The 23,821-nt window shown below is 62.1% G+C and overlaps 1 protein-coding gene across 1 annotated transcript; it reads left to right on the top strand.

The window, feature by feature from the left end:
* Window positions 1-2,268: 2,268 nt before the first annotated feature.
* Window positions 2,269-22,786, top strand: CRB2 (crumbs cell polarity complex component 2). The gene is made up of 13 exons (XM_045563078.1): window positions 2,269-2,382; window positions 8,296-8,619; window positions 10,792-10,987; window positions 11,094-11,233; window positions 11,665-11,850; window positions 12,066-12,179; window positions 14,534-15,406; window positions 15,497-16,008; window positions 16,591-16,756; window positions 17,524-18,307; window positions 19,485-19,601; window positions 20,128-20,254; window positions 21,725-22,786. Exons 1-13 carry the CDS (start codon window positions 2,295-2,297, stop codon window positions 21,947-21,949), a joined length of 3,852 nt encoding a protein of 1,283 aa, XP_045419034.1. The 5' UTR covers window positions 2,269-2,294; the 3' UTR covers window positions 21,950-22,786.
* The last annotated feature ends 1,035 nt before the right edge of the window (window positions 22,787-23,821 follow it).

Here is a 23,821-nt window from a genome sequence, read left to right as displayed (position 1 = left end):
AGAGAAGAGATGCCCTGACCCCTCCCTCTCCTCCCACCCTCCCACTGGCCCACCCTTCCGGAAAGCCAGAGGGAAGGGGGCCAGCATGCTGGCCTTGCAGTGTCGTTGAAGGGGTAAACTGAGGTTAGATTTCCTTTCCCTTCGCACCCCCCACCCCTCAAGTGGGGAGGGTGGGGGAAGCGGACTCTCCCGAGGGACGGTCTCAGAGGGGCTGGCCAACTCTTACTGTCTTCTCCAGGCCCAGACCCAGCGGTCTTGGGTCAAGACAGTCTGCTCCTGCCTGAGCTCGGCCCAGCCTGCTGCCCAGCGACGCCCTGGCCCCCTCCCCCTCCGTCCCCTCCAGCCTTTGCAGGACACTCCCAGGTCTGGCCACAAGGTGGCGCGTGGCGGCTGCAGGACCACCTGCGGGCACTGGCGACTCGGGGTCGACGCGTGGGTGTTTGTGTCTGTGTATCCAGATACTCAGGGACCTTGGGGGACTTGCGGCATCCTGGTTCTGCCTGGACGTCTCGGGAGTGTCTGAGATGCGCAACGAAGGGAGCTCGCGCTGCCGCATCAGTTCACAAGCTGTTACTACCCCATTTCACAGATGAGAAAACTGAGGCCCAGAGAAGGGAGTCACCCGTGGAGGCCATTTGGCTAATACGAGGCAGAGCTGGGCTCAAACCGGATCTGTTTAGCTGCGGGGACTGTGCTTCTCCCATGGCGTGGAGAGGGGCTTCCACGGGTGGCGGGGTCCTGGTGTTGTGAAGGGCGGGGATTCAAGGTGGATTTGGGGGAGGGTCCCAGAAAACAGGGAGCAACCACCACCCTGGAGGGCACAAGACTCGAGGGTGGGGACGGGGCGGGCATTGTGGACGAGGGGTCTGTCCACCCAGGGCTTTGGTTCCCTCTCTGAGCCCCTTGGGACCCAGGGCTGTGGCACTTCCCCTGTGACTGAGGACCAGGTGCCCACAGCTCCCTCCCTGCACTTCCCCGTCCCTTGCCCATCCCTCTAGCCTGGAGCTCCCTCAGTGGCTGCTGCTGTTTCTCCAGACTGTGCCTCTGGTGTCAGGGACACATCCCAGAGCCCTGGGCCTGCGTGGGCTGAGTCCATGGTTACTGAATTGGGCCAAACAGGGATGCGTTGGCAGAGGGCAGTGGCTCATTTCAGGAAAGTCCCTTCAGCAAGAGGATTCACCCTCCACTGGAGCTGAGGGCAGTAGAAGAATGGACTGTTGTTTTATGTTGCAGTATCTTTGAGATGACCTGGATTGCTGGGTCCAGGTGCCCTTGAAGAACTCCTCACCATTCAAACAACATTCCCCCGTCCAGCCCAGAGGCCCACCTGGAGCAAGCAAACATTGAGTGCAGCAGGAAACTGTAAGGTTAGACAACAAGAGGGACTTCCAGGCAAGGGTGAGGAGAGCCTGCTTAGAACTGCTGTTTGGTAGAACGGGCTGCCTCGAATTGCAATGAGTTTTCAGAAGTTGCAAATAGCAGAGGCAAAGGTCAAAGTCAAATGGGAGAGATGGAAAAGGCTCAGCTTGGCTGGTGAGTGGGTGTTGAGGGTGGAGGGTGGAGGGAAGTGGGGGCCACATGGTGCAGGGCTGAGGGGCCTAAATCCTATCGTAAGGGCAATGGTGGGAGTGGCCCAGGGGCTGTACAGGGCTGGGTAGGATGGGGGGGGGCAAGAGACCTAGGGAAGAGAGAGCTGCCAGGAGCTGCAGGTTGAATGTGGGGAGCGGGGGGTGCTTTGGTACAGGTGGGGAGCCCTGGGAAGCAGCAGGTTGGGGGAGCAAGCCTGGTGGGGGGGCCTGGGGCTCCTGTACAACAGAGACAGGGGCTGGGGGGCTGCTGGATGTGCAGGCCTGGGCTGGAGAGCTGGGGGCAGGGAGGCCCCCACGGTGGGGGACTGAGGGCTGGGAGCAGCTGGCATCACCTGGGAGAAGCGAATCCTGAGCAGTGCCCCAGGGCAGAGGTTTCTCCAAGCCGGCCGGGCGGGGGAGGGGCGGGGGAGAGGGTGGTGGGCGCCTGGTCGCCAGGGCAGCCCTGCAGGGCCCGAGTCCCGGCTGGAGCCTGGAGCCCGGGCCTGGGGCCTGGGGCCTGGGGCTGCTGTCTGGAGAGCCGGGCGGGCTCAGACCCTCCCTCAAGCCTGAGGTGGCGCAGCCTGGGAGTCCGGTGGGAGGAGGCGGGGAGGGGAGGGAGGGCCGGGCCTCTGTCCACGGCATTAGTGCTGGTTGGAGGGACGAGGGGGGTGCAGAGCCAGCCAGGCCGCCCGCCCGTTCCCACAGCAGCGAGCAGAGCGGGCTGCCATGGCGCTGGCCAGGCCTGGGACCCGGACCCCCAGTCCCCCGGCCCCTGTCCTGCTGCTGCTGCTGCTGCTCGGGGCCCTCTTGGCTGGTGAGTTGGGGTCCAAGCCTTGGTGGGGGCCAGGGAGGGTCTGCCCCCCAAGACAGACACCCCAGGCCTTGGCTGCTGGGGTGAAGGTGGGCCAGTCCATGTGGGTGCCGGGCTGGACGGTGGGGTGCACTGCTCTGGGCCACTGTGACTCTGTGGGGCTCCGAGGAGGTGAGTGTGCTCTGGGACTGGGGGGCTGTGGTGTGTTCGGGGAGGCTTGGCGGGTGGTGGGGCCCAGGGATGGGTATGATCTGGGGAGCTGATCTGAGTGAGGGTCGGGGTGTGCATCTTGGGAAATGCTGCGTCCTGGTGCTCTGTCTCCTGGTGGGGGCAGTTCCGGGGCGTGCGGGGCTGAGTTGGGGGAGTTGCAGGTGGCATGAGCCTTCCCCAGAGTGTGTTCTGAATGTGGGGCAGGTGGCGCGTGTGAGACAGTTGTGGGGTGGGGGAGCTGTGAGCTGCGTCTGAGGTGTTTGGGTGTGGGAGTTGTGTCCCAGCACGAGTTGTGGGGCACAAGCTGCCCAGGGGTTGAACTGGGACTTTGCTGTCCACAGGAGGCGGGGGTGGGGGCTGCAGACCCCAGCCCAGTGGCGGGGGGCGGAGAAGGGGAAGGAGACCCAGGCGAGCCGGGCATCTGCCTGCACCCCCCATTTGTGTGGTAGCCCTGCCTGCTCTGCGGGGGTGCTGAGGATGTTCTGGGTCCTGGGGGATGGCCTGGGATTTGGGCACACGTGTGTGTCCCCTGCTGCCCCCTCCCCAGTATTCCCAGATCAAGCGGAAAGGGCTCCCTGAGGCTACATCCCTGTTCGTTCACCAAGGGGTCTTTGCTTTTGTCCTCGTGGATTCAAACAAGCTAGGGGAGCCTGGAATTCCTGCCGGGGGTCTACAGGACGCTTGGTCTTGGTCACTATAGCCACGGGGCCAGGCCTGGGAAGTCCCCTGTCCCCACCCCCACTGGCTGAGGAGGGAGCCGAGGAGGGCCTGGGCTCCCCTGCAGCTGGGGGACCGCCCCCCTCAGAGCTCTGCAGACTGCAGGGCATGGGGGTCGCGCCTCTCCAAGCCCCTGCCTGGGCTTTCCTGGGGCGCTCACAACTTTTCATTTCCTATTCCTCTCATCCGGGGAGGATGAGGACCCCATTTTCTAGTGAAGGCAACCGTGGCGCAGGGAGGGATGGGGACTTGTGAGCTGGGCCCCCCCAGGCGACTGGGGCTCGAGAGAGGAGCTGGGGCTTCTCTCTGCTCTCTGCACATGAAGGGTATGAAATCCTGGTCTGCGGATCTGGTGACCATCCCCTGCCCAGCAATGCACACACAGGTGCACGCACCCGCATGCTGCACACCTGTGTGGCATGCACAAGGGCACACGCCACCACATGAACAGGTGTCCACAGGCACTTTAGACCGACTGGCACATGTGTGTATACACACACATCTACATATACATGGCCTGTGGCTACACACACCAATGCATGTATGTTGACCCTTGCTTTCACACTCAAATGTACAGTCACATGAACCTTGAGGCACAGGGGACATGACATGGGTTGATGCTGCAAAACAGAGTGTACGCTGATACATACACACCCCACACGGCCCTGCTGGGCTTCAGGGGCAGCCTTTCCACCTGCAGTTCCTGCACAGGAAGCCCCAATCCTGGGGATCCCCGGCAGCGGGACGGGGGCACCGTAGGCATGACCATTTCTGGATGCCAGTACCCAAGGCCTGCCTGCCAGGAGGGGAGGGGCCGGGGACTGTGTCACTTGAAAACCAATTTCCATACCAGAGGGGGTGGGGGGTTCTGGAGGCCTTGGGCCCCTGGCTTGGCTGCCCACCCCTGCCAGGCCCAGAGCTGGGCCCCTCCATCCTGGGCCCAATTTGCCACAAAGGCCAGCTGGTTACCATGGAGAGGACCAAGCATCTTGGAGTACAATGGGGCACGCTGGGCTCATATCCACCCCCCTTCTTCCCCGAACACCCAGGGAGCCCAGCAGACAAAGGGGCAGTGAGTCCAGTCCCTAAGTCTGCCCCTCCTCCAACCAGAAAGGGGGTGGGGACCTGCGGGACAGAGGCAGGGATCGAGGGGGAAGCCACACACAGTTGCCCCAATTTCAGGATCTTTGGGATACTAGTGTTGGCCTCAAGTAAAGATTTGCTGATGAATGAGTAAGGTCAGTCTATGCGGTCGGCTCTGATATCCCTGGTTTAGAGAGGAGACAATGAGCCCCAGAGAGGGTCAGTAACTTGCCCAGAGTCACAGACTAGTGCACGGCAGGGCTGGGATTCACAGCCCACATAACGCCTCATCTCTTCTCTGTGCCTCTGTAAAATGGGGACAGTCTGGCTCACTGTGAGGGCTGGTACAAGGATTCCATGAAATAACGCAGAGGTTCTCCAACTTAGGTTTTGGCAGGCAACCCCCAATTTCAAATGAAAGTTTACATGGAAGCCCACTGATAGTTAACAGTAAGATAGTTCAAAGTGGTCTGTTCAGGTGGCAGGTCTGGAACCCCACCTGCTCTGTCCCCCCCTCGCTGGCACCTCCTGGCCGCTGTGCTCCGAGGCTGCCGTTCGGAAACACTGGGATATGCCAGTGCCAGGCACAGGGTAGGTGCTCGGTCCACGACAGCTATTGTTGCAATTACTGTTATCAAAATTATGCCTTTTTAACCTTAGGGTAAACATTTTTGGAAAAAATATTCCAAACTTTCCTGCCAAAAGGGTATTTTCGCCCTTTCCTGTTGACTCTGAGTCAGTGTTTGTAACCTCTATTGTGGTGTGCTCTGCTGTTACTCACCCCTACCCGTGGGGCCCAGGAATATTAGATGAACAGTTTTGTTCCCGATGCGAGAAGCTCCTACACTGTATGAGATCTTAGGTCGCTTCTTAGAAATATTCTCTCTCTTGCCTTGTCAAGACAGGAAGCTTCCCCAAATTCACCCTCAATAAAACACTTCTCATCAGTTGCTGGCAGTTATAACTGGACCTGTTATAAGTGCACGTAAAGCAGGAGTTACTAAGCACTGAGTGAGTCCTGAAGCACAGTTGGGATGGCTAACGGCTGGGTTCTGGATAGGCAGGGAGGATTGCCCACTCTGCCCAGGCTGATGCTGGAACCTCTATTTTTGTGTAAACCTTCCTGGAGCCTGGGTGAGGCAGCTGGAATGTACTAAAATGACAATGCCTGGGTGGCAATTTAGAGTTTGCAAAGCGGAAATTTCACATGCATTGGGAGATGTGGACTTCTCAGAAATCGGGAGACAATCTGATTCTTAGTTTCAACCTGGGCAAGCGTATTAACATCTTTGAGTTAAAAAAACAAATTTTCTTAAGGGCATTCACTTCTTCTAGCTTGAATCAAATATAACGTAACAACAGATGCACAGCCCTGAGCACATAGTACCCACTCACTAAACGGCTGCGGTCCTCCTGCCCTCCCCACCGCCGGGCGGCAGGTTGAAGGGGTGGGGCGGATGTCTGTTAATCCCTCCCCTGCCAGGTCAGCCCAGGCAGTCTGAGAGGTCAGGAGGGATTTGTAAAGATAAGCACAGGCCCCTCGTTGCCCTGGCAACAGGCTCCGCCCTCCAGCCTGGCCAGGGACAGCCTGTCCTCGCCCCACTGCCCTCCAGCCCCCGCCCCTCCTTGCCTCTCCCTCTCCGCCCTGGGCTAGCCCGGCCTCCCGGGCTCACTCCTGGAAGACAGACAACCCCGAGGTCAGCGGTTCCCACACCTCAACGTGCAAAGGAATCCCCAGCGAGGGGCTGCAATGCAGATTCCCGGGCCCAGTGGTTTTGAATTCTAGGCCTGTAGCGGGGCCTCAGGAATCGGTATTCTTAATATGTGCCCAGTGATTCAGGAAACACTGGCGTGGGGGCTCCGGAGCCGGAGCACTGGGTTTGGATTGCAGCCCCTCGTGGGCCATGGGGCTGTGAGGCTGCTCCAGCTCTGAGCCTCACTTCCCTCCACCCCAAAGAAGGAGTCATAGCACCGTCCAGCTCATAAGGAAAATGCCAAGAGTAATTGAGATTACACGAGAAACACGGTTGTCCCACACAGGCGGGCCCCTGGTGCCACTGCACGGCTCCCGGGGTGGGCAGCTCCCTCCCTCCCTGGCTGGCTCGGACTGGGGAAACTCCTTCCTCCTGCGGGCTGGACTCTGCCGTTTAGAGTAACAGCCCATCTGCTGTTCCCACAGCCTTGGGGGGACCCCCGAGGTGGGCAGACTGTGATGCAGCGTCTCCCCAGCCTGGTCCCCGCCGCTCTGAACTGGGGCAAAGCTCCAGATTGGGTGAAGCCCTTTTGTCACCCGGCTGAGGGGGCTGTTGGCACAGGAGCCAGCAGCCAGGGCCCTTCACAACGGGGGCTCTGCCCGCTGACCTCTGGGCATGCGGGGTGCACAGCCTCTCACTGAGGGCTCACTGGGCTCCACGCACGTCCCCTCTGTGGCCCTCACAATGCCCCCACGAGGTGGGCACTGTTTGCACCCCAGATACAACCCAGGTCTGCCTGAGGCTCCAAACCTGTGCCCTTTCCTGAGGGCGCTCGGGGGTGGGGGCCAGGCCAGTGGCCAGCCTGCCCGGTGGAATGCGGCTGACGCCGGAGAGGCTGCCAGCCTTATCTGGGGGTCGTCACCAGAGTGGGGGAGGGGAGGGTGCAGGGTCTGGGGCCTGGTTAGCGTCTGGATGACAACCTGGGCAGGGGAGGGTGGCTCTGGGAGCTCCAGGTGCGAGGGTGGGGGAGGGGGTGTTCCTCGTCCTCCTCCGTCACTCACTGAGTCCCACTGCTAGCCAACACTTGCCTGTGCACCCGAGGCTTTGAATCCTTCAGCATTCCACGAGGATGCGCTGTCATCCCAGTAGGAAAAATGACTTGCCCAGGGTCTCAGAGCTCACAATTTTCTGAGCTATTAATAGAATTTGAACCCAGGGCTGTTTTGTGTCAAAGCCTGAGTTCTTGCCTGGGCATTCTGGTGACAAGGTTCTCAGGAAGCCGGAGGGAAGGACGGGGGAGGCAGGCTGTCTGGGCTGGGCTTCCAAAGCCCTCGGTCACCCTCTAACGGGGCCCGGGAGTGGTGGCAGCACCGCAGTGGCCGAGGCAGGTGTTGAGGGAGCAGGTCCCAATACCTGCTCTGTGCCGTGTGCCTCGGTGGGGCCGGCTGCTCAGGCATTGGCTAATGGGGGATGAAATGAGGGTCAGGGACCCTCTAGACGTTCCCAGGCCAGCAGCGGGGGAGGCGGACAAGGGTGGGAATGAGAGGGGCTGAGCACAGGGCCTGGCCTTTGAAGTCGGCCATCCGTCCTCCCGGGGTTGAGGTCTGAGGTCGGGCCCATCTCCAGTTTCACGCAGGGATGGAGTTACCAGACCCCCAGCAGGAGGGGTGGGGGCAGTGGGCCGTCCCCTCCCCTCCTTCAGGCTGACCCCGTCACCCTCCCCGGCCTCCTGCGAGGCATGAGGCCTACAGAAGGGGAGACCCAGAGGAGACCCCGCCCCAGGTGGGGCTGAACCAACCCAGACAGACCTTGAAGCCCGTCCCAGCCAGTGCTACCTCGCTGTGACCTCAGCAAGTCTCCACTTCCCTTCTTGAGCCTCCATGTCTCGTACCACGGGCATGACAGTCCCTGCCTCAGAGGGGTGCTGCAGGGATGCAGTGAGGCCGTGGAGGGGCCCTGACTCCTGCCCAGGGGCCACACACCCCTGGTCCTATTTCTCTGTGTAGACACCCCTAAAACCAGTCCCAGTTCCAAGTGTCGACGTGTGCAGCTTGTTAGGACCTGGGTTGTGGACCCCTGGGCCCCCGTCCATCCTCCTGCGCATGAGCAGACTCATGTTGCTTCCGGGCTCTGGGCTTGGGCCTGAGTGTGGGGAGGGGAGTGTCCTGGTGTCCCCTGCCCACCCCGCCCAGCCAGTGTCCTCTTTCTGCAGGGACGGTGCCTTCAGAGCCCCCGAGTTCCTGTGCCTCAGACCCGTGTGCTCCAGGGACCCAGTGCCAGGCTACAGACAGTGGCGGCTACACCTGTGGGCCCACGGAGTCCCGGGGCTGTGACAGCCAGCCATGCCACCACGGTGCTCTGTGTGTGCCCCAGGGTCCAGATCCCGGCAGCTTCCGCTGCTACTGCGTGCCCGGTTTCCAGGGCCCACACTGCGAGCTGGACATCGATGAGTGTGCATCCCGGCCCTGCCACCATGGGGCCACCTGCCGCAACCTGGCCGATCGCTATGAGTGCCACTGCCCCCTCGGCTATGCAGGTAATGGCCTGTGCTGCCCTGGGAAGAGGTCTGTACTGTCGACCCCATTAGCAGCTCAGAGTACACGTGTCAGATCTGGCTTTGACTTTAGAATAGAAACGCCCCCAGGCATCTTGGCAGCTCTGGGGTGTACACTCTCTTAGTCTTACTGCAGGACTGACGCTTCTTGGGCCAACCTGGCAGTTCTGGATCAGAGTACGTACGCACGGGCGCGGTGCCTACTCCACAGCATTATTTCAGTCCCATCACAGAGCTGTTTGGCTCGGGGTGGCGACTCCCCTCAGGCATCTCTGGCAGTGCAGACATGCCTGGTGTGGCTTTAATGAGGGACCCCAGACAGTCTTTCTAGCATTTGCTCACTCCAGACCTGTGTCAAGCTGTCAGGTAGACACTACGCTGTCTGGCTCACCTGACGGTTCTGGAGTATGAACACCCTTGGTGTGGTCTGGGGGGGAATGTGGACCCTCTTCCCTCTGGGTGTCCTCCAAATTTCTAGTATAGAGACACTCGTGGTCTTGTTCAAATTGGAATATAGAGGTACGCCCTGGGACCCCCGCTGTCTGCAGAATAATGTACACATGCATGAGTGTGCGTTAGTTCCCTCCTGCAGAGTCTGGCCTGTCCCGGCCCCATCCGTGCTCTGAGGCGGGAGCACCCTGGAGCTATTTCCCCCTGAAGTCGGGAAGAGGGGTGCAGCTGGGGACAGGTCTGGAGTCTGCAGTGTAGACACTCTGGGTTCTACTTCAATCCTGAATTCAGACAACTCCACTCTGAGCAAGGGGTACAGACTGGGGGGCTGTGTTCTGGGAGGCATAGAGTGCAAAGAATGAACGTGGGATTTGGAAATGGGTTCCATGCATCTTTCTCACCGTCTCAGTGTCTGGATGTGTTAGCTGTGTGGTGTGAGTGTGGGTCATATCTGTGTGCGTCTGCCAGCATCTGCAGGGGGTCTGGGCTCTCTGAATGCGTGTGTGACAAATGTACGTGTGTGCATGCTGTAGGTGTGTGTGCTTGGATGTGTGGTGCTCAGACGCTTCGGGTAAGTCTTTCTGGGTGAGCTGGGGATGTGAGTGGGGGCAGTGTCTGCTGTGACTCACTTCTCTCTTCCTCCTTCCATTCCCAGCCGGGCGGGGGAGGCTAGGATTCCTGCAGCCTGGGCCTGGCTCCCCCTGGCACAAAGGGCGGGAGTGGGGCTGGGGTGGGAGGAGGGAGGGGCCGTGTTTTGTGCTCACTGTGCCGGGAAGGGGGAGGATTCCAGCTGGAGTCAGCTGGTCCCTGGCCCCCCAGCACCAAACCCACTGAGGGGCAGGGGCAGGGCCCATTGGAGTCTCCAATGACATGTGAGCTCCAGGATGATCTCGGGCAGTACGTCTCCAAACTCTGAGACTATCTCCCTTCATCTCCGCCCCCACCCTGGGAGGGCCACCCAGCCATCTTGGTTTGCCCAGGATGGTGAGGGTTCCTGGGACTTGGGACGACTCAGTTTTCAAATCAAGGCAGTGCACGGAAACCAGGAAAGGCTGGTTCCCACTCCAGCATCTTCTGCTCACGGTTTTTGCAATACTCTTCCCTGAGGGCCTTCTAAAGTATAAGTAGGACTACATCACTCACCTGCTTGAAACTTTCAGGATGAGCCCAGAGTCTGGTACCTGGGCCCCAAGGCCCTGCCCCCCGGCTTGCTCCTGACCCTCCAGAAACATCCTCCGAGGGCACCACGGCCCCGTCCCAGGCTGGACATCATCACCGCTGCAGTCTCTCTTTGAAATGCAACCACTCGCCATAGTCCCCTATCCCAGTCCTTCCAAAGCCTCTTCTTCCAAGAGGCCTTCTCTGACCAGTCCAGGGCCCAGCTCTTGCCTCCACAGGACCCAGTTCTTCCCCTTGTTGCGTTAGCAATATAAAAACTAGTCTTCATTTCTGCAATTACTGACCGAATTCCCGGCCCCTGGCCTGGACGGCTGTGAACTGCACGAGGGCCGGGATGTCTGTCTGGTTTCTGCTCTCCCGCCGCAAGAAACACCTGCTCTGAACGAATGCACCCGCGAGTCTCTCTTTAGAGTCTCCCGTTTCTCTCCCTCCAACGCTGGAGCCGTTTTGGGTCGGCCTGACTCGGCCTCCCTCGGCCTCCTCTGGTGTCCATCTCGCGGTCTCTGTGTCCCCGGTCCCGTGCAGGCGTGACCTGCGAGGCCGAGGTGGACGAGTGCGCGTCGGCGCCCTGCCTGCACGGGGGCTCGTGCCTGGACGGCGTGGGCTCCTACCGCTGCGTGTGCGCGCCGGGCTACGGGGGCGCCCGCTGCCAGCTGGACCTCGACGAGTGCCAGAGCCAGCCGTGCGCGCACGGGGGCGCGTGCCACGACCTGGTCAACGGGTGAGCGAGCGGCCGAGCGGGCGCGGGGTGCCCCAGGCTGGGCGGGGGTGCCGGGCGGGCGGGCGGGCGCGTGCTCAGCCCCGCCCGCGTCCCGTCCCCGCCGCAGGTTCCGGTGCGACTGCGCGGACACGGGCTACGAGGGCGCGCGCTGCGAGCAGGAGGTGCTGGAGTGCGCGTCGGCGCCCTGCGCGCACAACGCGTCCTGCCTCGAGGGCCTCGGGAGCTTCCGTTGCCTCTGCTGGCCAGGTGTGTGCGCGCGCGTGCGCGGCCCGGGCGGCGGGGCAGGTGTGCAGCTGTGCGCGCGCGCGCGCGCCCTCGGGGCCAGCCTCTCGGGGTGTCTCTGCAACCTCAGCCTCAGTTTCCTGGTCTGCAAAATCGGGCCGATAGGTGCTGTTCCTAGGGTGCTGTGAGGAGAGCGAAGGTGCGATGCTCGTGAAGCACTTGGCACAGGGCCTGGCACCTGCACAGCGCTCAGTAATGCCAGTAGTAATAGTAACGTGCTGCTGCCGCCCAAGGCTGCACGGTCATTCCTAACCCCTCAATGCGTCCCTCCTTCACCGTTGGTGACTATATTCCGAGCTGTCGCTGCTGTCTGGCCCTGGGCTGGCCTGGTGACAGTGGAAGGGTGCTGCCTGGCGACCCCATGTGACCTGATGCCCGCGTGTGTGCGCCCCCAGGCTACAGCGGCGAGCGGTGCGAGGTGGACGAGGACGAGTGTGCGGCGGGCCCCTGCCAGCACGGGGGTCGGTGCCTGCAGCGCTCCGACCCGGCCCTCTATGGGGGCGTCCAGGCCGCCTTCCCTGGCACCTTCAGCTTCCGCCACGCCGCCGGCTTCCTGTGCCACTGCCCTCCTGGCTTTGAGGGTGAGCCTCCCGCCGGGCAAGTGGTCGCCAGTGTCCAGGCGCACAGGGAGGGATCCCGGGCGGGCTTAAGGACTGGCCCTGCAGCACATCTTGTGCGGCCCTGCCTGAGTCAATGCCTCTCTCTGGGCCTCAGTCTCCCTAGCTGTAAAACGGACCCCTCCAGCTCTGGTCTGGTTCTGAGAGCGCAGGTGGAGCCACAGCTGGGCCTCTTACAGGGGACGACTGCAGCGTGGACGTGGACGAGTGTGCGTCACAGCCATGCCTCAACGGAGGCCGCTGCCAGGACCTGCCCAACAGCTTCCAGTGTCATTGCCGGGAAGGCTACGCAGGTGCCTGGGGGCGGGCGGGCTCTGCGACAGGGCAAATGAGGATGGGTCGTGGGCCTGGGGCGAGAAGTTTCCTTCTGTCGGATGTGTGGACTGATGGGGATCAGGGAGGAGGTGGGTGTGGTGGCCCAGGTTATAGCTGAGGGTGACTGAGCTGGGCCTTGCTTTTGATGTAGGAGGGGTCTGATTGGTTTGAGAAATATTTAGGAGGGACACTCTGTGTGAGCAGGAGGTGTAGGGAGGACAGACGCAGTTCAGCCAGGGGAGAGGAGGAAAAGGGGCCACGTGTAGAAGGGTAAGCTTGACTTTTGGGGAGCTGGGGCCTGTTGGGCAGGAGTTGGGGGTGCAGAAAGTCTCTTCCTGCCTTGGGAACATGCGGATGCACAGACACAGGAGACTGGTGAACCAGAGGGACTACACACACACTCACCGAGTGTCCCTGCCCCCTCTGGAATGCCTGTGACGCCTCCCCCATGCCCGCCCACATTCCTGCTCGGGCACACCCCTCCTCTCCCTGGCAGGTCCCTGGGCACGGGCTCCTCCGCCGGGGGAAAGGGGTGGTGATCACCTAAAGGTGCTCGGGCTCAGCATCCTCCCTCCTGGTTGGCCAACCTCCCTGGGGGTCCCGCAAGCCTGTCCACTGCCCCCATGGGCTGAGGTTCCCTGAGTCCTGCCCCAGGAGTAGTGGCCTCATGGGTGCCTGGCACACAGTGGGCCCACACGGCAAGCCTGGCCTCTGAAAAGCATCCGCTGTGTGTTTTTTCTTCCCTGCCACAGCCCCATGAAGCAGGGATTTAAAGTCCCCATCTTGCAGGTGAGGCGATGGAGGCTTGGAGAGGGGGTGTCATGTCCCGGGTTCACCATGTCAGCGGGAACCTGGGTCCTCTCTCCCGCTGCGCTCAGCTGATGGGTGATAGGGAGGGCAGATCTCAGAGGTCAGGGCCGGGGAGGGGGGACCCTGGCTGCAGGGCTGGGCTCCTTGCCCATCCTCCCTTTGGGCGGCCCTGGGCGAGGGGGAGGCAGTGCCTGGCATTCCGGAGCCGGCTCTGAAGCAGGCAGTTGGGCCAGGCGGGGAGCTCTGCTCCCCAGCCTTGGCGCCCGCCCATCCACCGCTCTCAGCCCATCTGTGGGGGATGCAATGGGGCTGCGGGCTCTGCGGGCCTTCCTGGAGGGGCTGTGGCTCCTGGCAGGTATGCAGGACTGGGGCCTCCAGCAGGGGGAGGTTAGGGTTGGTGGCTGGCTGTTCCCAGGAGGCTGTAGTGTTTGTGGGCTGACTTGGGCCAGGCTTCAAATCCTGGTGGCTTCTCTGGGCCTGGATTCCTCCTCCTGGGATATGGGGGCGGGGCTGGCCTTGGTTTGTTTTGTGGAGACCCTGGCTGAGCTGGAGTTGGGCTGTGACCTCATGACCCAAGCTGGGGCCAGAGCGCCTGGCGGGAGCTCCTGTAAGGAGGATGAGGAGGCCCCTTCACACCAGCATGGGGGCCCTAGGCCAGAGGGACTGAGTGGTTAGAGCCTGGGGGCTACTCAGAGTGTCACAGATCCATACACCTACCCCCACTCACTCCATTTCATCATTCTATTCACAAAAGCCATGCTAGGCCCTTTGCAGGTCCCTGAAGGAGATCCCAGCTGAGTAAACAGATATTTTCAATGTGAGATTGTGGGGAGCTGTGCCTGGGAGTGGGTAGTAATTTGGAGGTGGGAGTCAGGGAAAGCCTCTGGGCTTTTTGAGTTTGGGCTTTGCAGGATGAATAGGAGTTTGAAAGGCAAGGGAAGGGAGAATGAGGCATTCCAAGCAGAAGGAACAGTACGAGCAGAGGCCCAGAGGTAGGACTTTCCAGGAAATGCTTGGGGGAATGGGCCATTGAAGGTTCGTAAGAAGCAGGGGTGAGGCTTCAGAGCCTGATAGGGTCTAGCCCATGAGGAGGTCTTGAATGTCAGAGTGAGTGATTGGACCTTAAGCAGCAGAGGAATGTGGCCAGGTGATGTTTTAGAAATGGAGCCCTGGTTACTGGTGGAGATGGGCAGGAGGGAGCTTCTGAAGGTAGGTGAACTGGAGGATGCTGGACCATGGTCCAGAAAGCCAGTGAGGCAGGAGGTGTGGGGTGGGAGAAAAGGGGGACTGGAAAGTGTTTAGGAGATCAAATCCACAGGGCTGGGAGACTCACCAGACATGGGAAGGGAAGGGGCATCTTGGATTCTGACCTGGGTATTGCAGGGAACCCTGAGAAATCCCTTGGGAACTGATTTGGTTGATAGGTACTGAGGTCCCTATCACAGGAGGCATGTAAGTTCTCGGTCAAGACTGCGGTTCTGGCCCTGGCTGCTACTGAGCCTTGGTCTGGTCTCTCCTGAAGGCCTCACGTGTCAGGAAGATGTTGATGAATGCCTCTTGGATCCCTGCCTCCACGGTGGAACCTGCGATGACACCGTGGCAGGCTACATCTGCCGGTGCCCAGAGGCCTGGGGCGGGCTCAACTGTTCTGTGCAGCTCACTGGCTGCCAGGGCCACACCTGTCCGCTGGCTGCCACCTGCATCCCTGTCTTCGAGTCTGGGGTCCACAGTTATGTCTGCCTCTGCCCACCTGGTACCCATGGACCTTTGTGTGGCCAGAATACTACCTTCTCTCTGGTGGCAGGGAGCCCTGTGCAGGCATCGGTGCCAGCCGGTGGCCCCCTGGGTCTGGCACTGAGGTTTCGCACTACACTGCCCACTGGGGCTTTGGCCACTCGCACTGGCACCCAGGACAGCTTAGAGCTGGCACTGGTAGGGGCTACACTTCAGGCCACACTCTGGAGCCACGGCACCACTGCACTTGTCCTGAGACTGCCGGACCTGGCCCTAAATGATGGCCACTGGCACCAGGTGGAGGTGGCGCTCCGCCCAGGGACCCTGGAGCTGCAGCTGTGGCATGAGAGCTGCCCTGCCCAGCTCTGTGTGGCCTCTGGTCCTGTGGCCCTGGCTCCTACGGCTTTGGCGGCCCCGCTGCCTGCCGGGCTCTTCTCTGCCCAGCTGGGCGGCGCGGCCTTTGCAGGCTGCCTCCAGGACGTGCGTGTGGATGGGCACCTCCTGCTGCCTGAGCATCTCAGCGAGAACGTCCTCGTGGGCTGCGAGCGCCGTGAGCAATGCCAGCCTCTGCCTTGTGCCCATGGAGGGGCCTGCGTGGACCTGTGGACTCATTTCCGTTGCGACTGCCCCAGGCCTCATAGCGGACCCGCGTGTGCTGACGGTGAGGAATGAGCAAGGTGGGAAGGTAGCGCCTAAAGTCTGGGCGTCCCCAGCCCGCGGGCCTCACAGCCGGCACCCTCTCTCCCTGCAGAGATTCCTGCCGCCACCTTTGGCTTGGGGGGCACCCTTAGCTTTGCCTCCTTTCTGCTCCAAGAGCCACCAGGCCCCAACCTCACCGTGTCCTTCTTCCTTCGCACGAGGAAGCCCGCTGGCCTGCTGCTCCAGTTCACCAACGACTCAGCCGCTGGCCTGACGGTGTTCCTGAGCGAGGGTCAGATCCGGGTGGAGGCGCTGGGCAGTCCTGTTGTGGTGCTCCCTGGGCGCTGGGATGATGGCCTCCGCCACCTGGTGACGCTCAGCTTTGAGCCCGACCAGCTGCAGGACCTGGGGCAGGAGGTGCACGTGGGTGGGAGGCTCTTCGCTGCTGACAGCCAGCCCTGGGGCGGGCCCTTCCGAGGCTGCCTCCAGGACCTGCGACTCAATGGCCGCCACCTCCTCTTCTTTCCTCCGAGGCCACTGGAGAACTCAAGCCAGCCCAGGGAGCTTGGTGGCAGGCAGTTCCAGAACCTCACCATGGGCTGCGTCTCTGAGGACATGTGCAGTGTAAGTATCTGGGCGTGGGTCCTTCTCCCAGATCTGTCTATCCTGCATCACTGGGGGTTAGCATGTCCTTTTGCTGATCAGGAAACTAAGGCTAAGGTGAAGTGACCTGCTGAGGTCCCACTGCTGGAGAGTGGCATAGCAGGATTTGCATTTACCTCCTGTCCGCTCAGCTGCTCTTACCCTGTGGTGGTCCCTGTGCCTCCCTCACCCTGTCCTGGCCTGAGATGGACGCCCCGACCCGGACAGAGGGCTGCCTGAGCCTTTCCGTGGGAGCTCCTTGGGAGACAGGGACACCCACGTGATCATGAACAAAATTCCACCAGCCCTGCAATGGGAAGAGCCTGGGCATGAACTCTGGTTTCTCTCTTTGCTGGCTGGGTGATTCAGGCAAGTGGTTTCACCTCTTTGAGCCTCAGTTTCCTCATCTGTAAAATGGAGATGATAGTGACTTCCTCTCCACTTGTTTGTGAGGAGATAATGTGTCTGCAGTAGATGCTCAGTGAAGAGCCACTGCAATGATGGTGACGGCGGGGTGATGCTAACCGCCGGCCCGAGCCAACCCCTGCCCTGACTCTCCCAAAGCCTGACCCCTGTTTCAACGGCGGGACTTGCCTTGTTACCTGGAATGACTTCCACTGCACCTGCCCTGCCAACTTCACAGGGCCCACGTGTGCCCAGCCGCTGTGGTGCCCTGGCCAGCCCTGTCTCCCACCGGCCACCTGTGAGGAGGTCCCCGATGGCTTTGTCTGTGAGTATGTGTCCCCGGCAGCCCACATGCTGGTTCTGTCCCATCCTCACTCTTGGGTCTCACGGGATATTGGACGATGGACCAGGAAGGCCAGCAGCCCCAGTCCAATGTGGCGGAGCCGCTGCACCCAGAGGGAGAGAGTTTCTGGAGGAGGCGACCACGTGCTGGGTTTTCAAGGGTGAACTCTGAGGGGCCACAGGGAAGGACATTTCAGGGAGGGGGAATAGCGTGTGCAAAGCTCCTGAGGGTTGTAACAGCTGAAAGGCAAGTACGGGAAGGGGTGCAGCAGGAAATGGGGAGAAGTTGGCAGGGCTTCGAATGCCAGGCTGGGCGGCTTGGACTTTATCCCAAGGGCAGTGGGGAGCCACGGGAGAGCTTTAAGCAGGAGAGGACATGATCAGATCTGCATTTAAAAAAGATGACTGGCTGCAGGGAAGAGTGAGCCTCAGCGATGACATGGAGCAGTTTCATGGAGGGAAGGGGCAGATTTTTTGAGGGGTTGATATTTGCCGGGGCTGTGACCTGGAGGGTAGTGAGAGCATCGTGGTCTCTCCAGCACTGGCCTGGAACTGGTTCTGCAGAGGTGGGGAACGCATGAGGGGGTGGAAGTGAGGGTGGTGGTGAGCGGCGGCAGTTTCTGAGATTAGACTGTAGGTGGGTGCATGTGCCCCCACCATGGGCCCGGGGAATGGGGGTGGCAGATGGCACGAGCCGCCTTCTGGAGAAGGCTCCCACAGGCCATTCCCTGACACGCTCTCTCTCCGCAGGTGTGGCCGAGGCCACGTTTCGTGAGGGCCCCCCTGCCGCGTTCAGCGGGCACAACGCGTCCTCGGAGCGCCGGCTCAGCGGCATCTCGCTGGCGTTCCGCACGCGCGACCGCGAGGCCTGGCTGTTGCGCGCCGCGGCGGGCGCCCAGGCCGGCGTGTGGCTGGCGGTGCGCAACGGCTCGCTGGCGGCCGGCGTGCGGGGCCGCGGCCTGCCTGGCGCTGTGCTGCCTGCGCCCGGGCCGCGCGTGGCCGACGGCGGCTGGCACCGCGTGCGCCTGGCCATGGAACGCCCCGCGGCTGCCGCCTCGCCCTGGCTGCTGTGGCTGGACGGCGCGGCGACGCCGGTGGCGCTGCGCGGCCTGGCCGGCGACCTGGGCTTCCTGCACGGGCCGGGCGCCGCGCGCGTCCTGCTGGCCGAGAACTTCACCGGCTGCCTGGGCCGCGTGGCGCTGGGCGGGCTCCCGCTGCCCCTGGCGCGGCCGCGGCCCGGCGCGCCCCCCGGCCCCCGAGAGCACTTCGCGGCCTGGCCTGGGGCGCCGGCCCCGCGCCTCGGCTGCCGCGGCGAGCCCGTGTGTGCGCCCTCGCCCTGCCTGCACGGCGGCGCCTGCCGCGACCTCTTCGATGCCTTCGCCTGCTCCTGCGGCCCGGGCTGGGAGGGCCCGCGCTGCGAGGCCCGCGCCGACCCGTGTCGCTCCGCGCCCTGCGCCCGCGGCCGCTGTCACGCGCGCCCCGACGGCCGCTTCGAGTGCCGCTGCCTGCCAGGCTTCGCGGGCCCACGCTGCAGGTGCGACGGCTGGCGGGGCGTGGCCGGGAGCGGCCTGTGCCGGCCCGCGGTTCCTGGGTTGGGGGAGCGGGCACCGACAGGGGGCCTGGAGCGAGGACCCCTGGGGCGGTGGGTGGGGCACAGAAGTCCGCAAAGCCGCCTGCGGATTGCTTCCGCTGTGGGCAAGTCGCTTCCATGCCCGTATCTGTGAAACGGGGACGACAGCTAAATTTGATAAATTTACGGATAAAACACAGATCAAAATATGCCCAGTTTGGCCGGGCACGGTGGCTCACGCCTGTAATCCTAGCACTCTGGGAGGCCGAGGCGGGTGGATCGCTCGGGGTCAGGAGTTCGAGACCAGCCTGAGCCAGTGCCAGACCCGTCTCTACTAAAAATAGAAAAAATTAGTCGGGCAACTAAAAATAGAAACAAACAAAAAAATTAGCCCGACGTGGTGGCGCATCCCTGTAGTCCCAGCTACTCGGGAGGCTGAGGCAGGAGGATCACTTGAGCCCAGGAGTGTGAGGTTGCTGTGAGCTAGGCTGACGCCACGGCACTCACTCTAGCCTGGGTGAGAAAGCGAGACTCTGTCTCAAAAAAAAAAAAAAAAAAAAAAAAAAAGCCCAGTTAGATTTGAGTTTCAGATAAACAAGACCCGTGGTCTGGGAGTGGGCGTGGGGGACCCAGAGCTAGTGACCTGGAGGCTTTCCAGAGGAGCTGCCACCGTTCATGTTCTCTCCGTTAGTCCTTCGGGTCCGGGCAGGTGAGGGGTTGTTCTTCTTCCCTTGTTCAGTGTCACCTTCCACTCCCCGCTCCCTCCGGAGCTCACGGAATGTGTCCTGCAGCAGCCCGGCGGCCTGATGCTCCCCTCGCCCCTCAGGGAGCGTCGGGCCCCAGTGTTGTGTTCAGGAGCGTGACTTTGTTCCAGGAGGGTCCTTACGTTTTGTCAGCTTCTCAGAGGCCACTGAAACTCAGGAAAGGTTGTACTTGTGGTGGGTGGAGGAGCTGAGTGACAGCCCGGGTGTCCCTTCCTCCCCTCCTCAGACACGGCTTCCATGACTGATTCGAAGTCTGCAGGAGGTGGGCCCTGAGTCCCACAGATGAGAACACAGGCGCAGGCGGCCTGCGGTCACAGGGGGTGGGGATGGACAGGTCCCAGGCACCCCGCCCGCTGCAGCCTCTGCTGTCTCCCCAGGTTGCCCGTGCTGCCCGAGGACTGCAGCCTGAACCTCACCTGCCCCCATGGCGGCCCGTGTGAGGGTGGGCCCCCGGGCGCCAACTGCAGCTGCCAGGAGGGCTTTGCTGGCCAGAGGTGGGTCAGGGGCCAGGGGAACTGCGAGGTGGCCCGGTGAGTGTGGAGAGCTGCCCCTGCAGCCAGTTCATGGGCAAGGGGCTCCTTGCTCGCTTCCTCACTGGCATCGCGGTGCTGGGCAGTCCAATTGTCACTTGAGGCCTTTCCTTGTGTTAGGCAGACCCCTGCTGTGTGCAGCGGTTGCCTGGTGGTGCTTAGAGCTGGGTCTTCAGCCCACCTGTGTCAGGACCCCCTGGGGAGACCTTAAAAGGGCAGATTCTGGGCCTCAGCGCGGTGGAGTTGGCTCCTCTGGCCACCCTGAGGGAGAGTCATTCTCGGTCATGAACTCTGGGGGAAGCGGGTGGCAGGTGTGTAGATCACATCCAGCTTCAGCCACCCGGCAGGGCCCAGCCAGGCAGGGGCAGTGTGTGGGGACAGTGGATGGATAAGCTCTGCTGCTTGCTGGCGGGCAGGGGGCACCAGAGCAGCTGGGGGAGTCAGAGGCGGCCATGAGGGGAGCAGCTTTCTCAGACCCCTCCCTTCCCAGGTGCCGGATCCCCACCCTCCCCTGTGAAGCCAATCCTTGCTTGAACGGGGGCACCTGCCGGGCAGCTGCTGGGGTGTCTGAGTGTCTCTGCAGTGCCAGGTTCTCCGGCCAGTTCTGCGAAGTGGTGGTGAGCAATGCCAGAGGGGGCGAGGGCCCCGGCAGAGGCCTGTTGGGGACTTCAGTGGGATGACGTTGGGGGTGGGGGAAGGTGTATGGCACCCGTGGAACTGTTCCCGGACCAGCTCTGTCGTGGGTGGGAGTGGCAGGGACAGGAGACTCAGGTGCCTTCCTCACTCCCCACACAGGAGGTATTTTCACTGTAGGGAGAGCTTTGCCCCCCCCCTTCTATCAGCAACGGGTCAGGGGCTTCCCCACAGTGCCTAGGGGAGAGGCAGTGGGGACAGGTGGGCTCTGCCAAGTCCCATCTGGGGCCACAATTCAGGGCCCACAGGGTCTTGGAGTTCTAGGATTTAGGTCGGTGAATCCAAGAGCCCAGGGGTTTCTGAGCCAGGGTCCTGGGGTCGGAAGACCCAGGCAGCCCAGGTTTCTGAGCCCAGCGGGCAGCCCGACCTCAGGGAGGCTCAGCTGAGGAGGGGCCTGGACAGAGGGGCGCAGACACTGAAGCTGCGACCCTCCCTCTTGCACCCCCATCAAGGGGTGGAGCAGGCCCTGCTGTCTGGAGGGGCGCCGAGCCCGGTGGGTGCTGGTGGGAGGGGGCTCAGGAAGTGAAGTCTGGGGAGCAGCCTTGATCTCCACAGGCCCTGGCAGTGCGGGTCATAAACCGCAAATCCCCTCTGCTTCTGGGGAATGTTTCCTTTCAAGCTGAACTTTTACAGCCTCTGCCCCTCCCCTCCCTCTCTTTCCCCTCCCCCTCGCTCCCAGCCTCCTCCCAGGGCAGGGGGAGGAAATGGCTTTACAGCTCCCCCAGAAGTGCCCAGGGGTGGAGGCTGGCAAGGGCCCACTCAGGGCTGGGATGAACTCTGTTGCTTTGGGACCCCTTCTCCAGGGTTGGGGCTGGGGACCCAGGTCACAGCGCGCTGAGAAGCCTCAAGGTGCAGAGGGAGGGCTGGTGAGTCTGAGACTGTGGCTCTGGAATCCTGGAATCCTGTGATTCTGGGACTTCAGGATTCCAGGTGTGAAGACTCTTTGATGGGGTATCCCGGGAGTCTGCGGCTGGAGCTGAGGAGGAGGTTTGCTGGCGCCCCCAGGCCTGGTCCCAGTGGCCCCACAGGAAGGCAGGCCCTGGTGGATCCCCGTCAGCTGGGCTCGGCCACCCTGCTCCTGCTCAGCCTCATCGGGCCGTTGCAGGGCTCTGTGAAGCCCCCCACACAGTGCTTGGCTCGCACTGGTGTCCCATAAATGTCTGTCTTCTGTCTGTCCAGCCAGAACCCTGGGTTGTACAGGACTCCCCTTGCAGTGGCTGTGACAGGTGGGTTCCTGGCACCTGACTGCACACCCCTGGTGCCAGGTCTCACTACTTCCCTGGGAACCAGCTCCCGCGCTGGTTTCCTCTGAGCAGGTCCTTGTGCCCCCCTTTCTCCTCTCCGAGGGGCTCGCCTTCTCTGCGGTCTCAGGCCTCCTGGTGTGTCTCTTGCAGAAGGGCCTGCCCCTGCCGCTGCCGTTCCCGCTGCTGGAGGTGGCAGTGCCTGCAGCCTGCGCCTGCCTCCTCCTCCTCCTCCTGGGCCTCCTCTCAGGGATCCTGGCAGCCAGAAAGCGCCGTCAGTCCGAGGGCACCTACAGCCCGAGCCAGCAGGAGGTGGCCGGGGCCCGGCTGGAGATGGACAGTGTCCTCAAGGTGCCGCCCGAGGAGAGACTCATCTAGGCCAGCCTGGCCGCCAGTGCCAGCACCCTGGAGGTCCTGAGCGATTTCTACCTGGAGACCCAAGGAGGCTGCTTGCAGGGCCTGGGACACCGCTGGGGAGGGGTCCCCGTGGCTGGCGGCCCCTGCCTCTGCCCCATCGTGGACTGAGAAAAGGGGACCAACTCAGGGAAATAGAGAGGGGCCTGGCGAGGGTGTGGACCTCTCCATCCGACCCAGCGGGTTTGCCTCAGCAGGTGTGCGACCGTGCATGGGAGGGCACCCGTGGGCGCACACGGTGCGTTCAGGAGTGTGTGTGAGCGTGTGCCTGGGCACGTGTGAGTCTGCAGAGCCGGTGTGAGTGCTCTGCTGGGGCTCGCGGGCGTGTCCGCCGCTCTTGCTGTGTGTGTACGCGACTGTGTGTGGGGGCACCGTGGAAACCACCTTTACGCCCTGGGGCGGGGGCAGCCCAGGCCCTGCCCAAGCACCAAGGCTGCGGCTCCTGCATCTTCTCCCTCCTCCAGGGGCTGCCCCTGCCCTGGAGGCAGCTGGGAAGTCAAGGGAGCCCATTAGTGGAGGCCACGCAGGCTCCTGGCCCCCAGAACAAATGCTGCTTCGGGCAGATGTCTCTGCCCGGAGCCGGTCACACAAGGGAACCGCAGACCCAGCCCACCCCCGTGCCTGCCCAGGGCTGGCCCGCAGGAGCAGAGGACCCACGGGCTGTCCTGAGCCTCCCCCTCGCTGTGGTCACTCGTTGGATGGGGATGGCACCCTGCCTACCTCACAGGGCTGTTGTGAGGATCAGAGAGGATGACAATGGGGAAAGAGCTCTGGAAGTCGTAAACTCCTGCCTGACGTGAAGGACTGTCTGGGTGTCCTTTTAGGTGTCTGGAAGTGTCATCTCCCCTGGCCAGAGTTGAGGGGGAGGGGGGAGGGGCTACCTGCGGTTTGGCAAGAAGCCAGAGCAGAGGGGGCTAAGGACGAAGGAGCAGCCCTGCCCCCTCCCAAGCCCCCAACTCACCCGACCACCTGGTTCTCCAGCTCAGACCCTCCCGGGTGGCCTGGCAAGGTCACGCCTTCACCTGCAGACCGGCTGCCTCTGTACATGGCCGTTGGCAGGAGTCAGCGGGGGGACTCAAGGAAGCCCTCAGAGTTGTTTGCCGAGGACGAGTGCTCAGCAGACACGGCTGCCTCTGTGTGGGACGGGTCCTGCAGGGGCAGACTCGGGGAATTTGCTGCAGTCCCTTCCCTGGTGATGCCTGTCACTGTGACCTCTGAGCCCAGAGGGGCACTTGCCTGAGGGCCTGGCCTCCTGCGAGCTTCATGGAGTCCCTTTCATCCTTCCGTTTCCTGGGCCAACACTTCCTGTGACTGAGGGCTCCAGGTGTCAAGGCCAGGAGATCCTTTTGCACTTCTAAGTTGGCAGTTGAATTGACCTTGTAGCGTCAGCCAGCTCCCAGGAGGCATAGGAATCTGGTGTGAGGTGGAGCCAGGTGACAACTGGGGGACTTGGGTGGGGAAAGGGACTGGGATGTGGCAGAGGCTGGGACACAGGGCCCTGAATGCTGGCTGAGAGGCTTGCTTGGGCCTCATCCTTTGGAGGTGGGACCACCTTTGCCACAACTTTCTCCACAACCCCTAGAAAAGAGGGGAGGAAGCGTCTATTACCCTCCGCTCAGCCACAGCTGGTTCCTATTTTAGTTTGTTGAAGTCAGGAATTTGCCAAACCCATGTTAGTTGCAGACCTCCTGAGACAGTTTATGTGGAACCCCAACACATAGATAAAGCTGGCTGCCTTTTTTTTTTGAGACAGTCTTGCTCTATTGCCCTGGGTAGAGTGCAGTGACGTCATCGTAGCTCACTACAGCCTCCAACTCCTGGGCTCCAGCGATCCGC

The sequence above is a fragment of the Lemur catta genome, chromosome 10 (assembly GCF_020740605.2).
Source record: "Lemur catta isolate mLemCat1 chromosome 10, mLemCat1.pri, whole genome shotgun sequence".
Lineage (NCBI taxonomy): Eukaryota > Metazoa > Chordata > Mammalia > Primates > Lemuridae > Lemur > Lemur catta.
Note: the sequence above shows the minus strand (reverse complement) of the source record. Positions and strands in the feature narration are given on the sequence as shown.

Coding starts and splice junctions, on each gene's coding strand:
- CRB2 (XM_045563078.1), top strand. CDS start 2,295: ATGGCGCTGGCCAGGCCTGGGACCCGGACCCCCAGTCCCCCGGCCCCT. Junction 12,180..14,533: donor TTGCCGGGAAGGCTACGCAG/GTGCCTGGGGGC, acceptor TCTCTCCTGAAG/GCCTCACGTGTCAGGAAGAT. Junction 16,757..17,523: donor GGTCCCCGATGGCTTTGTCT/GTGAGTATGTGT, acceptor CTCTCTCCGCAG/GTGTGGCCGAGGCCACGTTT.